Below are 14,564 nucleotides of genomic sequence, written 5' to 3' on the forward strand. Positions count from 1 at the left end.
GAATTATAAAGCTGGAAACACCAGAGGGCATTATTTCATTCAGAAACCTCAACAAGGTGCCGGGTGCTGCGAGTTGGCTGTGGAACTGTTTAGGAAGCCATCTCCATCAGGGTCTTCCTTACAAGTTCAGCTGACCCCTGGTGAAGGCTACTTCCTGTGGATTCCCTCTCAAATAGCTCATCAAGCAGATGATACACTGGGTCCCACGTGGAGTGGAGCATTGGGTCTCTCCCATAGGTCATCTCTTCCCAAAAGCTCAGTCAGAGCAGCAAACCTCTCAGCCAGGCTGTGTCTACACAAAACTGTCCCATGGGAATAACTGCCCTCCAAGGTAGTGGGCTGGGGTGCAGATTGAGTTCCAGAATGACAGTGGCAATGGCAGCCATCACAGCGGGCGCGCTGTTCCTCAGGCAGTGAGTTCAGCATCTGCTGAGCACCTGCCATGTGCCTGTACGGCACGAGACCCTGAGAGGCACAGTGTGAAGGTGACAGCACCCCTGCACCCCAGGACCCCCCACATGGTGAGTGCAGTCAGACCAGCTTTGTACCCTTTGGGGGCAGGGTCCAGACAAGGTTTTGTGGAGCCAAGGTTCCAACAGACAGTGCAGAGACCAGGGTGCAGCCTCATCTGATGGACGATCCAGCCTCCCTCCTGGAAACTAGGCCAGAGGTAAAAGATGGGCCCGACGGTGAGGTGACCAGCAGCACCCCACACCCTCAGAAGCCCACTCAAATTTTTAAGTGAAAGAAAGAGAGCTCAGGTTTGATAGAACTCATAATTATCTGTTTGAGGCAACAACCAGAGGCAGATCTGAAGATTTGCCCCACAGCCTGGTGCCGTGGAGAGCTCCCTCTCACCCACTTTAGCCCCCTTTTCTCCACTCCACCCAGCTCTCTAGGCTCCTGCTTTTAATCCTGGTGAGGGCTAACGGGGGTCTGGAGCAGCTGCTGAGAGGACCTTCAGAGCAATATGAAAACTAGTTACCCGTGGGACCCCTCAGCCAATGCCAGGGCTAGTAAACCAGGTTGTGGGAGGTGCAGTAAGAAACAGTCCTGGTCTGGTCATTTGGCTCCTTCGTGCTTGACTGGAGTGCAGCCAGTTACTCCAGGAGGGACATTGGGAGACACAGGGAGCGTGGACGGGAAACAGTCCGGGCCTTCGCTGATGAAGCCTGGTGACCCTCCTCTGTGAACCCTCAGTGTGGCCTCTCCTCCATTGACCTAGCCACTGCCTGAGGGCACACCTTCCTTCTTCTTCTCCCTGGCTTTGATCATACTTCCCGTGTGTCTGCCTTCCGCCAGCCCACTCCACATGATTTGGGTTGATCTTCCTGAAGCACGACTTGAAAATGGGGCACGCTTTGCAAGTTCTGGATTGACTTCCCATCAGCAAGTCCTGGGAAGCCTCTCGCCATCCGGCTTCTTTCCTGTTGTTTCCATTTCACCTCCTTTGCTTGAGCAGAATTTAATACAGGCTATAAAAGGGCATGGCACACACTCCCCATGCTTTCTCACATCTGGGTGTCTCTGCCCGGAAGACTCGCCTCTGCCACCTGCCCATGTCTCAGCCTTACTCATCCTTCCAGTTCCTGATCAGGTTTCACTTCCTCCTCGAAACTCTTGATTCCCTTCCTCATGGAGCTGCCCTGGCCCTGCTCTGTTATGGTTGCCCACACTCCCATCTCGTCTTCCCAAACCGTGGGCCCCCACAACGACAAGCTCGAGGCCTGACTTCTCTTCTAAAGCATCCAGCGCAGTGCCTTGCATAGAGTAGCCACTCAGAGAACTGTCAAAAGGGCAAACAAAGCCCTAGATATTCAACTTCAGGATGCTTTCTTTGACGCTGCTCAGTTGTGAGGACACCAACCTTATTGGGGAAAATGGATTTCGGGGTGGCTGTGACCTGTCATTGTATAAACAAGCCAGGTCAGTCCTCATGGCGGCCGTCAACAAGGAGGTCCTGAAAGGGGCGTGGGGTGTGGGTGGAACTTACAGTCATGTGCCAGGCACTGAGCTGAGTTCTGGGTGTTACTCATCTTGTTTGAGTCTCACAACATCTTGATTGTGGGGAATGGTTGTTTTCTCTTTATGAAAAGTATTATAGCTCAGAGAGGGTAAGTCCCTTGTCACTTCTGAGGCAGATAGCTGGGAGTCTCTACCTTGACCAGGTTTCCCAGGTCAAAGCAAAAAGTTCTTGTGGAGTTTTATGTGGAACATATTAAGTGTTGGCATTTCCTGCCTAGCCCGTACTTGAATCTGTCATTTACTCAGCTGGCAGAACACCTGGCTGGCCCACGGCCGGCCCAAGGCCATGTCAGCTCTCATTTGGTCTGAGGAGGTCTGGCTGTCTCTGCCAGGTGCTCCCTGCGTCTTGCGTACTGGCCTGTGAGGCTGCAGAAGCTGCTCACAAATGGGGTGAGGCTGGGCTTCTCAGCTGCTGCTTTGGCTGCCTCAGGGCTAGCACATATGCATGCCAGGGCCTCGGCAGGTGCCCCAGCCCGTTCTTCCCTAAGGCTTCTGTCCCTGCTCGCCCAGCTGGCCCCACCACAAAAGCCCCCAGAGCTGGCAACTCTGCTGTCTTAGTCTGGGGAGTCTGGAGTGTCAGCGAAGCTTGATCTTCAACCTTAGTCCTGGAGCCTTTTGCTCAGTTTCATTCTGTTTGAGGATGATTAGACGTGGGACTTGAAAAGCAGAGGAGTCTACTGAAAGGTGACATCTGTCCCCTAGTGGGAGGGATAGATCTATATGGATGGATCCTCCCTTGGAAAAATGTCAAAGTATGTGTAATATTTAACAAGAGGGCAGGGTCAGGTATCCCGACTCCAGGCTGATGCTATCAGCTATGAGAAGGGACCCCCACCTTTCCATTCATTCAACAAATATTTACTGAAAGTTCTACCAGTGAGGGTTTCTAGTTGCAAACAACAGAAACACACTCAACTTAAGCAGAAAGAGAATGTATTGGAATTAAATGTGATAGCTCATCCAATCAGCAGGAAGACTGGAGAACTGAGCTCCAAAGGAAGGAGGAAGGAGCCGGGGGAAGTGGGGTGACACTCTGCTGTCCATGTAGTAATTTCCCAATGGCCTGTGGCTTTGCAGTACCTTCGAGAGGTGCAGTCCCAGGTAGGAGGGTGTGACTGGCAAATCTAGGTCTCATAGCCCTGCCCAGATCCCTAGGAAATGGCATAGGTCTCTCCCTTTGGGCTTCTTTAGTGGGAGAGGGCATGTCATGTCTGCCACCAAGACTGACACAAGCAGGAATGCCCCCAGAACAGGGATTTTTGGATGGTGACTAGCCAGAAAATGACAACTGTCCACTCAGTGCACAAGCATTTTGGGATTAAACATCGTACCCAGCCAGGCTCTGAGATATACAAATAGGGCACACTTCCAACCGTCACAGAGCCCAAGGTGTCAGGGGTCACTATACAGAGTGAGCTGTGGCCACCAAGGAAACCGCTAGGAAGGCACCTCACCACCAGTAAACAGGCTATGATGCCAGTCACGAGGCCTGCACCACAGAAAAGCTAACAGGTTTGAAGTAAAAGGTGATAACGTCATTTAGGTGTCCAAATTCATGTGGCTTTGACCTGGGGAACAGAATGAAGATGGACGAGCCAGGCTGCATTAAGTGCTGTCACAGAGATGGGAGCCAGGTCCCAGGCTGTAGGACCAGCCAGGGCCCTGTGGAGAGCAGTGCTCCATGTGGAGGGAAACAAAACTTGAATCCCTACCCCCAAAAAATTTGTTTCAGAGCCCTGATGGATGTCTAGTCTTCATTTCCTGGGATTGCCTTGAAATGAAGGAGGTGGTGTGCTGTTCGGTGTACAGAGGGGATCTGGCCGCGTGGCTGCAGTACACCCCAACCCTTGGCCTCCCTGCCACTGAGCTGCAGCCTAGCATGTGGCATCCCTTCTCGGGCAGAGATGGGCCTCCCTTGGAGCAGGGGGCAGCGAGAAGCCACCACACCTGCGCGGCACACAGGCCCCACAGCTACCTGGGCTTCTCGCTCCTTTCTCCCTCTCGGAGGGAAGTACCCCAGGCCAGCAACAGTTACGACATCACTGTAGCCATCCCTTTTGTCTCCCTTTAGGTGACACTGCTGAGTGTGGAGATGACGGCACTGAAGGAGGAAAGAGACCGACTCAGAGTGACATCTGAGGACAAGGAACCGAAGGAGCAGCTTCAGAAGGCCATCCGAGACCGGGATGAGGCCATTGCAAAGTGAGTGCGCGTGACGGGTTACGGTTACTCTGACTGCAGCTGCACGATTGTGTGGTCAGCTTGAAGTTAAGTCGCATAGAAGAATATAAAAGTGAAAGTGAGTTTCCCTGCTTCCCACCCCCACCGCACCCCGTTCTCTCTGCACAGACACTGCTATTGAAAGTTGGGTATGCATTTTCTGCAGATCTTTTTCCTATATGTCTGCAGGCATAGGTACAATACGGTTGTCATGGATTTTCTTAAAACATCAAAGGTATGATATGCTACATGTCTTGTTTATTTCCAACTTATATCTTAGAGAGCCTTCCAGTTTCTATATATATACATATACACACACACACACACACACACACACACTCACACACTCACACCACCTCAGCTTTTATTTGTGGGTTGTTGGGGTGTTTTTTTTTTTTACTTTCATTATGGACATTTTCAAGCACACACTAAAGTAGGAAACATAAGATGAATCCCCACTTATCCACCTCTCAGCCTCAACACTAGTCAGCATATGGCTAGTGTTTCATGTCTGTGGCCTCCCACTTCCTCCACCTCCCCACTGGGCTGTGCTGAAGCAGATCACAAGGGCATCCCATCAGCTCCTCCATAAACATTTCAGCATAAATCTCTACTAGAAAAAGATTCTTTTTGTAAAACACACAACCATAATACAGTTATCACACTTGAAAAAAACCTTACAATAATTTCTTAATAGCATTTCTTAGTATCCAGGGTTCAAATTTCCCCAGTTGTCCCATAAATGTCTTTTTATAATTGATTCGAATCAGACTCCAAAGTCTGTATATTGCACTTAGTTGATACGTCCCAAAAATCTGTAACACATCCCCCTCCATCTTTTTCCCCCCTTTTTTTTTGTATTTATTTATTGAAGAAACTGGATCATTTGTCTCATACAGTTTTTCTACATTCTGAGTGTGATTGCATCCCAAGTGTCATTTAACGTTTCTCTGTCCCCTGTATTTCCAGTAAACAGGGTCATTTTTTTTGTTTTTGAGTTTTCTAAAGCAGAAAAGAAATGCATAAATGTATTCTCTTACATTCAAAAAATGTGGAAATACATAAGCAAAACACCAGTTATATATTCCCCACCCTCCTGTAAATTATTTATGGTGCACTCAGACCTATTCATTGAGTGTAAGGAGATAAAAAGTACTAAAAATGTGTCTGCTTAGGGGGCACTTTACAACACATTAATAACAACATTTGTGCATCACTTTACTGTTTACAAAACACTTTCATCCTTTAATCCTCCCAGCCACAGCAAAAAGTAAAAATTTTTAATCCAAATTTTACAGATGCGGAAACGGAGACATTTTCCCCAGGATCATCGTCAGTGATAATCGCTGGCCTTCACCTGGGGTCTCTGACTCCTGTCCCTGCATCCTTTCCCCTTACCACGTGGCTGCTTGTCAAGATGCTAAAAGGAGCTCATTTGAAACAATTTGTAATTAGATACTATATGCCTTTTAAAAAAATTATGTGACACATTTTAATTTCTGACCTTAAAATTCCCTACACCTTCCCGCTTCTCACTTCCACACACACTTGTCCCCATGCTAATGTTCTCTGTAATCATTTTCATCATCTCCATTTCTTAGTGTTACCTTTGGGCCCCCTTTTCTCTCTGGTCAGAACCTCATATCAGGTTATCAGTTTCCGGTTCATTTACACCCACTGAGGCTCACCAACCTATGTGTTACCGAACGAACTCAGAGACTGGAGGCTTTGGCTAGAAATAAATGTTAAAGATTTATTCAAGGGTCTTAGAATTTGCAAACTGGGGATACAGCTAAGCAAAAACCCAGAAGTGTTCCAAAGAAAAAAAGGAAAGTTAAGAGTTCCTAAAACTGCATTCTTAGCCCTAGGATTAGTCCAGGACAGTTGTCAGTCAGATGTCAGACGGTCTGGATGATGAGTGCCAGGTTGTTTAAGGATGGGTTCCAGGAGGTCTGGTCACATCTGGTGGTCTGGATACATGAGTCCTTCAGGAGGCTAATCAGAGGGCATCTGGAGGGCTGGTGTATGTCCAGATGTACATCCACGCATTGACCCAGGATGGGAAAGTTGAAAACATTTAAGTTTCCAGGCTAGTAAAGCAAGAATAAAGTTTTTCCTCATTCCTCAACTTTCATATTATTAATAATTTTAGCAGCTTGATTAAAGTGACTCCATTTTATATATTCTTTGTCTTCACTCTTTCCTCAGTATCTTTGCTACTGGGTTCCTGGTAGATTTAATTAGTGGATACTTAATAGCAGTGTGATATTTTGGAGTGGGAGCATACTTTGATGAATAACAAAGGGTGAAATTGTGTCACACAATTAGGGCATAAAATGATAAAGTACTGATTGTGGAAGCCCATTGGGAATAAAAAACAGAAGGAAGTTAGAAGTAGAGACTGGTTGATCACCTTTTTCTCAACTAGACAAGTAGAATAAAGCTGAACATCAAGCTCTGACCATATTCTGTAATCAGCATGGGAGGTGGGAGATACAACCAGAGAAAAGTACCAGGGTGCAGGAGAGAAGAAGCAAGTTGTCCAGCTGTTAAAATAAATGGAACCTTACCCTGACACCTGAGTGACAGCCACCCAAACTCCATGAAACCTTGAAATACATGACTCTGTTTGCCTGCAGTCAAGGAGGCCCAGTTAACCTCCTGGAGTCTGAGCAGGTTTGCAAACTCTCCTCCCTAAGTCCTGCTCCAAATTCTCCTCCCTGATCAGGGGGGACTCTGCAGTGAGGCCCCTGTCCTTCCGGGAACCTATAGAACAGGGCTGGACCTCAGGGAGGGGTGAGATCACTCCAGAGCACAGTTCTCTTTTTCTGTCTCTGAGAAATGAAATTCTTGGTATACAAGAATTGAGATAACAGACCTAAGGAATCATTTAAATGTGGACCTTAAGAGTTTTACAATATGCTTTCACATACATCATCTCTGATTCTCCATCCTGGCTGCGCTTCAGAATCATCTGGGGAACTCCCAGGATGCCAGGGCCCTCTCCAGAACAATTCAGTCTGAATCTCTGGGTCTGGGGCTACTTCTAAAAAGCGTCCCCCTGACCCACCTTGTGATTCTAATGTGTAGTCACGGGTGATTGCAAGAAAAATAACCCCCATGAAAAATAACTTCCCTCTCTTCACTGGGCTGCAAGAATCTTAAGGCATTTCTTATCCTATACGATCATTGAGTTCCAGAAAAGTTAAGTAACAAATTTTATCTCCTGGCACTAAATTGGGGGCCCTCACTAAAAACAAAAATTGGGGGCTAGCAGTCTGCTTTATAAATACAAAAGGAATCAGTCAGTTACTTGTGGTTTCACTTTATAAATAAAGACTTCTTCTAGCCCTTTGAAATATCCCTTTTAAAAACTGTGCTTAATATACAGAGGGTGCCAAAAATATATATATACACATTTTAAGAAAGGAAAACTATTAAAGTTGTAATAATATATATCAATAACAAAAGATGAATACAAGTCACGTTTGGCTTCTACAATGACAAGAGGTGCTCAGAGTGGTTCCCATCAGTGTCCAGACACTTCTGATGACAGCGAACTACTGCTTGAGCAACGTTGACCCAAGAGTCCACTTGTCTACATTTTGGGGGGCACCCTGGTATTGATCAGTGGTTTCTGCAGCTTTGCTTTCCTGGCCTGGGGTTTCTCGTGAATGACAAGCACCAAGGTTCCTGACGGTGCAGTCGGAGGCCGGGATATGGAGCGGGGCAGGGCAGGACCTGCTTCAGGGGCTTTCTGGAGGGGGACCCCTCCAGCCCGCGGCATTAACCCATTCCAGGGTCTCCGGGTTGCTCGTGGCGCCACCTGCCGGGAGACACCCGGGAGCTCACGAGGCTGCAGCGGGGCGGGGCGGGGCGCCAAGGCTACTGACGTTCCAGTACCGAGGGAGTGGGTGGCTGGGCGTCCATGACAACCGGCTCCACGCGGGGATTTCCGCTGATTGCCGTTGGCCAATGGCAGCGGCTGTGACAGGGCAGCTGTGGCATCTGAGACGCTGGCGCTCATTGGACAGGCTCCACTCCTGTCCCAGCCGCCGCAGTGCGGGCGGAGCAGAGTGCTGCGGCCTGTCCCGAGCCGCTTCTCTAGGAAGGCTGGGCGGGGCCGTCCTGGGCCGTGAGATGAGATGTCGGGAGGTGGACTGGAGGCCAGAGAGGAAGTGCTGGCCGAGGTGGTGGCCTGAACGCTTTACCCCACTGCCCCGTCTTGGGGCCCCGCTTAGCTTAGTGTAGTGGGCGTTCCTGAGGCCCCAGCTCGGCGGCCCCTGCAGGCGAGTCCTCTAGCTGCCCTTGGGACGTGCACATTGGTCGCTGGCCCTGTGCAGGGAAGACACTTTGACTAGTTTTTGTCGTTTCGAATGTGAAAGGTAACAGTTGATGAAGACAGGGCTAAAGAATGCTCACTTTGGCATCCAGTGCCTTCTCAGTAGAGGCTGCCTGGTTAGTCTCCTGCACTTTTTATTCCCGTCCTTCCTCACCGAAAAAAATTTTCTTTTGCATTGCACTGATTTAGCAGTGTTGGGGAAGGTTCACAAAGTAATGTGAAATATGTCAAAATATGAAACTATAAAATGCAAAAGTGTGTTACCCATCAGCGATCATTATCCACAGATAACCAAGTAGACACTTTTGTCTGTGACCTTCAAATACACACACACAGTGTTTCTTTTACAAAGCAGGTATCATATTAGACCTTATTATTTGGTGCTTTCCTCCCCCAGGCCCAAATACATAATGAGTATTTCCCCACTGCCAGTGAATAGTCAATGTCATGGTTGTTACTAGTGACCGTATTCCATCATAGATTTACCACCAGTCCCCGAATTGTTGGCTACTGTGATTAGCTAAGCTGTGATGATCACCCGTGTGGCCACCTTTGTACACGTGTGTGTCTCTAAGGTCCCTTAAGGGGGACATTGCTAGTGAAAAGGAGGGGACCAGGAGGCCAAGGTCCCCACCTTCCATGGTGACTGACCTCTTTGGGGAAGGATTAGCAGCTCCCTGGGCTGTGTGAGGCCTTTGATTTCCTCTGGGTTCCAGTCCTGATGTATCACCATCTTAACCACTTCTGTGAAATGGGGGTGACAGATAATCCCTTCACCTACAGGTTGGTTAGAAAAATGAGAAAATGTCTGTGAAAGCGAGTGGCAAACTTCCCAGCCCTCTCCAAGTGGCGTTCTAGTTACTGTTCCTGTTGTTCTGAATTTGGGGTCAGAGCCTATTCCTCATCCTGTGCACTCCAGGTGCCCCAGATAAAGAACCTGATGCTTCTGGCACAAGGTGTCCATGCTCCCTCTGGCTTGTCTGTTTGCAGGAAGAATGCTGTGGAGCTGGAACTCGCCAAGTGCAAGGTGGACATGATGTCTCTGAACAGCCAGCTGCTGGATGCTATTCAGCAGAAACTGAACCTCTCTCAGCAGCTGGAGGCTTGGCAGGTAAGGGGAGGGAAGACCAGACTCCAGGAGTCTGCGAACTCAGGCCGGCAGTGTAAGGAGTTGGGTATTGGAGGGTCTGATGCACGTGGGTGAGCAGCGACCCCGGGCTTCACCTGGTGAAATTCAGAGCTCATGCTCCCCCAGGCCCTGGGGAAGAATGCCTGAGGGTGTTCTCGAGAGCGATGAACCACAGGTTGTGCTGTTTGGGGCTTGGAACTGGCGCCTCCTTAAGCTAGTCATCGTTGTGGCTTTATTTAAATCAGCTGTTAGCGAGGAGGGCCCAGGAAGCCCTATGTGACTGAGTGAAAACTCACAGGCGGATCTAGTTCAGCAGCCCTCAGGTTGCCGGCAGCTGTGGCTCTTCCCTTTCTCAAAGGCCAGCTTCCTTTTTCCAAGGAGTGCTGTCATGCTGCAGGTCGGGGGAAAGTGTGAGTCAGTGTCTTGCTCTAGGACTGCCGTTTTCAGAGTGCACGCAGCCTGCCCCATCCCGGGCCAGGGCTGTACTTGCTTTTCGGTGATGAGGTTAGGATAGTACAATTTTAGGCTATGGGTGTAATGATTCACAGTACTCCCCCAGAACTCCTAACCAGACAGGTGGAAAACCACCGTCGGCTTGACCAGGCAAGCCCCGCCACGGAGGGCAGGTAACGGTGACCGGTCCTGCCGGGGTCCTGCTGAGCTGGCTGCGGGAGCCTTCACCCCCCGAGCTGGCCCCTGGCTTACTGCTCCTGTTCTCTTCTCTTCTCTCCTGGCTACAGTTTGCTTCCTCAGGGCTTTTTACTATCTGGCTCCTTTGGTTTCTGATCTAGTGGCCTTTCTCAGTTCCCGTATCAACAGCTTTAGTTGTACACCCCTCCTGCCTTTGAGGTGAGAGTCAGCCTTCATCCCATTCCCCTTCCCCCTGCTGCCGTTGACGTCCTGCCCCTGCCATCTCCCTCATGGCCACTGTGTTGTGTGTGCAGCATGGCGTGCCATCGAGCCGCGGCCTCCCATCACCATCACATCTAGTGAACGCTGCAGCACGTGACCCAGTACTGACAGGCTGAGCTATTTCTGACCAGCTGACCCCTGGTTTCTTGGTACCACCTCTTTATAAATGGATTGTTTTGCCCACAGAAGTAACGGCAGGCATGGAATTATGAGCAGCTCATGTATGTGTGTGTATACGGTTCTAAAGTGATATAGTCCATGGGGTTACCTGGACAAACTTGAAAGTATCAAAATGCAGTTTGCAGTGTGCCAGAAAAAAACACTGGCAGCTTTGAAAGCGTTTCTGAAGAACGCTTTAACATTCCTGCTGTTGTATTTAACATAGATTTTACTGAGCACATGTTAAGTTCAGGTGCCGAGGGTGTGAGCGGGAATACTGGAAGTGGGGAGTGTCTCTCCTATTTCTGGAAGGAGGAAGAGGGGTACAGGAAGGAAGTTGAGTATGAAGAAAGACGGGTAGGAGGAGAGCAGGACACGAGCAAGGGAGGGAACAACAGGTTCATACCTACTGCCATGAGGTGACACGGCCAAGAAAGCCCCTGTGTTTCACACTGAAACCTGCAAACACTTGAGTGACACCCACTGGTGAGAGCTTGGGTGAGAGTGTAGGAGGTGATGGACAAGCTGCTGAGGGAGAGAGGCCCCGCCAGCCCGACTTCCTGCCCTCACCAAGTGAGTGGCTGCTCAGACCCCGCGGGGTTCAAGGCTGAAGGAGTCAGGCAGATACGTGCTTGTTAGGTTTCCTGCTGAGGTGAACAGGACAGGGCTGCTTCTCTCTAAAGCAGTGCTTTTCATACTTAGTGGCAGAACACCTTTGTCCAATGGAGTCGCACAGAATTGGAACCTAGCAACTAGAATAGAGCGGAGCTGCTCTGTCGGGAAGCCCCTCTGGAGGAAAAGCTCATGTTTTTGTAAGGTCGAGTCTGGGTGAGGGGGGCATTTTCTAGGCGACTAACAAATTGGAAGGGGAACGGTGCTACCCCAGTAAGGAAGCTAAAGAAATGGGCCTAAGCGGGAGCAAGACAAGCCCTGAAGATGGTGACGCCTAGGTCTCTGCCTCATTTGGGGGCCTCGCCAGTAGGGAGCTGATGCCTGTGCTTGGCAGTGAGCCAGGGTGGCACCCAGGGAATCTATCCTTGCCATGTGCAGCTGCCAGTGGTGCGTAAGCGTCAGCAGCTCAGGCTGGCAGTAATTTGAAGGAGAAAAAAGGGGTAGAAGCCCCCTGGTCAGCAGTGGGGTAGGGGGTGTACCAAGCACAAGGGAGGGTGTATGTCCCAGCCTCCAGAGTCTCAGGAGACAGGGCAGAGGGCCGGTCACAGGCGAGGCCGAGCGCTGGTGTGGGCTGGTGGCTGTGTGGACAGACAGGGAGGTTCTCTGGGCCTGTAGAACAGACCACATGTGGGGTCAGCCGAGGTAACACTAGCGAGGAGAGGCCAGCCCGAGCCCTGAGGAGACTGGCTGTCACGTGGCTCCTGTGTCCGGCGTCGCATCTGCACTTGCTTTCTTGGTCAGGGCAGCCCCGGCCGCAGCCGCTCATCTCATCCTCATCCTCATCTCCCCTCCTTGTGACATGTCACCTCCCTGCCTACGCGCAGCGCCAGCTCAATGCCCTGCTCAGCCCCTTCCACTCTGCCCCCTGCAGGACGACATGCACAGGGTCATCGACCGGCAGCTGATGGACACGCACCTGAAGGAACGCAGCCGGCCTGCTGCTGCCGTCTCCAGGGCCCACGGCGCCGGGCGCGGGGATGAGCCCAGCTCCGCGGAAGGCAGACGGCTCTTCTCCTTCTTCAGGAGAATTTAAGCGGGGAGGAGTCAGGCCAGCAAGGATGGGTGGACTGGAGGCGACTGAAGGGGTGCGGGTGAGAGCCCAGTGTACAGTGTTTGCATGCAAGGGCCCCCCTGGGCCGAGCTCAGTGGCTGCACTGCCCACCCGCACTGGGGCCAAGTCGTCCCTCCACACGGGGATAGGCAGGGCCCGTCCCCACTGCTCGGCCACGCCCTGCCCACGCTTCCCCAGGATCCGCTGTTGTTGAGCAGAGCTCAGGCTGCCTCTGGAGTGGCCCATCCCTCGGGCTCCCCGTGCCATCCCAGGCGCCGCTGCCCTCCTGTGGTGGAATTTGGGGGACAGGAGAAACGGAGGCCCTTTCTGCATGCCTCGGGGGGCTGTTGTTGCCGCCCGCTGTCCGGAGCCTTGGGGGCCTAGTCCTGCAGGGCACCCAGCCCAGGCCTGAGCCTCCATCTCTCCATCCCTCCCCAGCCCCTGGCCAGGGAGTAAGGGGAGGTGGCCCCTCACCCATGTGCATGCACCTCTGCCAGGAGCACGTCTGGGCAGAGACCCAGCCTACGCGGCCTGATGGCTGGGGCTGCTCCAAAGTGCTCAGCCACAGTGGGGTCCGGCGGCCGGGCTGGGCCCAGAGGAGGAAGGGCCTGCCCCTGGCTGCCACTGCTCTCCCTCCCGGCCTCCGCCAGGCCTTCTGCAGGCATCAGTGCGCCAGCCCTTTCCCCTTTGTGGGGCCAGAGCTGCGAGGGGTCTCATCCTCCTCCCACAGCACCCCCTGCTCTCACACACACACTTGCTTGGTTCAGCCCAGCAAGTCCACGCCATAGAATGGCCCCAGCGGGGTCTGCGGTCAGCCACCTCCACCTCAAGGGCAGCGTTGTCACACGGGGTGGATGCCTGCAGATACTGCCCACCAGGCCTGCAAGAAGGATGAGTCCTGCAACTGCTGCTTCTGCTGCTTCCTCAGCAGCCACTCCACCTTCTCTGCTGAGGCCCTCCCTCAGAGGCGCCCGGGCTGAGCCAGCCACAGGCTGCTGCCCAAGGGTCATCTTCCTTCCTCAGCTGGGAAAGCACAGCAGGGATGAGCAGAAAGAATGTGCCTGTAGATATGTACATACCACAGTGCTGTAATTTTGTATGTAGCAATCATGTAAATACATGTATGGATTTTATAATATACATATTATATAAATCTATAAAGGCATATTTTTAGAAAAACAGCGCACCACTGCTTCTTTTGAAAATAGTCTAAGAATAAAAAGAATTTCTACAGAACTTCCCGCCTCGGTCCTTGGGTACCTGTAGGGGTGGTTTGGTCGGAACGCAGCTTACCTTTCAGAACCGCCACTGGCTGGCATGAAGACGCAGCAGTAGTGAGCCGCCCCACACACCTGGAAGGGCACCTCATACATACCCTGCGACCCAACCCACAGATTCTGCCAGGAAGGGGCCCCCCCTCTGGAGGCCGGAGACGTCCTGTCAGTGACAGCTGTTTTGGGAGCACTGGCCAAAGGCGCCGCCTCCCATGCCCACCCTGGCCTGGGCTCCCTGCCAGTGGTGCAGTTACCAGCCACAGGCAGGCCCTCGCGGCACTGCTTCCCAGGCCTTGAGCAGGCCCTGCAGCTTGGCAGAAACTTCAAGCCAGAAAGAAATCACTGTAGGCAAAGCTTCCACTGCATCCTTCCGGGCACGCAGAGAATAAACACAGCGCTTCCCCTGGCATCTTACCACGTGTGCTCCCAGCCTATACGTCAGACTGGAGAAGCTCAACCTGGACCAGCCCTTCATGGAGAAAATGAACTTGGCTTCTACAAGTGACCCTGGGCCTCGAGTGGCACCTGTGCAGGACTCAGATGAGAACAAATGAGCTGGACACAATGGGTAGAAGAAGGCAGGCCCACCCAGAGCACAGCTGGCGGGGAGGAAACAGACCCTGGAAGAAAATTTGGCAGCTTGAACCTTTATTTTTAGTACTTTTTTTAAAAAGCATAATTAGAAACTTTCAATACAGAAATAATCCTAGCAAACCATTTAAAAGTTTTGTTGTTCAAGAGGAATTTCACATCAGGTCTAGGTCCACCAGGACATCGGTC

The 14,564-nt window shown here is 51.4% G+C and overlaps 1 protein-coding gene across 7 annotated transcripts in view; it reads left to right on the forward strand.

The window, feature by feature from the left end:
- Positions 1–14,304, forward strand: part of BICDL1 (BICD family like cargo adaptor 1) — an 88,334-nt gene extending 74,030 nt beyond the window's left edge. For 4 of the 7 annotated variants that reach the window (XM_033097430.1, XM_033097429.1, XM_033097432.1 and 1 more), the window contains 3 exons: positions 4,097–4,227; positions 9,578–9,698; positions 12,331–14,304. In XM_033097430.1, coding sequence (XP_032953321.1) covers positions 4,097–4,227; positions 9,578–9,698; positions 12,331–12,492 — 414 coding nt within the window. In that variant the 3' untranslated portion in view covers positions 12,493–14,304. Of the gene's footprint in view, positions 1–4,096; positions 4,228–5,543; positions 7,688–9,577; positions 9,699–10,456; positions 10,566–12,330 lie in introns of those variants that run through there. The other 3 variants (XR_004422068.1, XR_004422069.1, XM_033097431.1) reach the window with 2 other exon arrangements.
- Positions 14,305–14,564: the final 260 nt, after the last annotated feature.

The sequence above is a fragment of the Rhinolophus ferrumequinum genome, chromosome 25 (genome assembly GCF_004115265.2).
Source record: "Rhinolophus ferrumequinum isolate MPI-CBG mRhiFer1 chromosome 25, mRhiFer1_v1.p, whole genome shotgun sequence".
Taxonomy (NCBI): Eukaryota; Metazoa; Chordata; class Mammalia; order Chiroptera; family Rhinolophidae; genus Rhinolophus; species Rhinolophus ferrumequinum.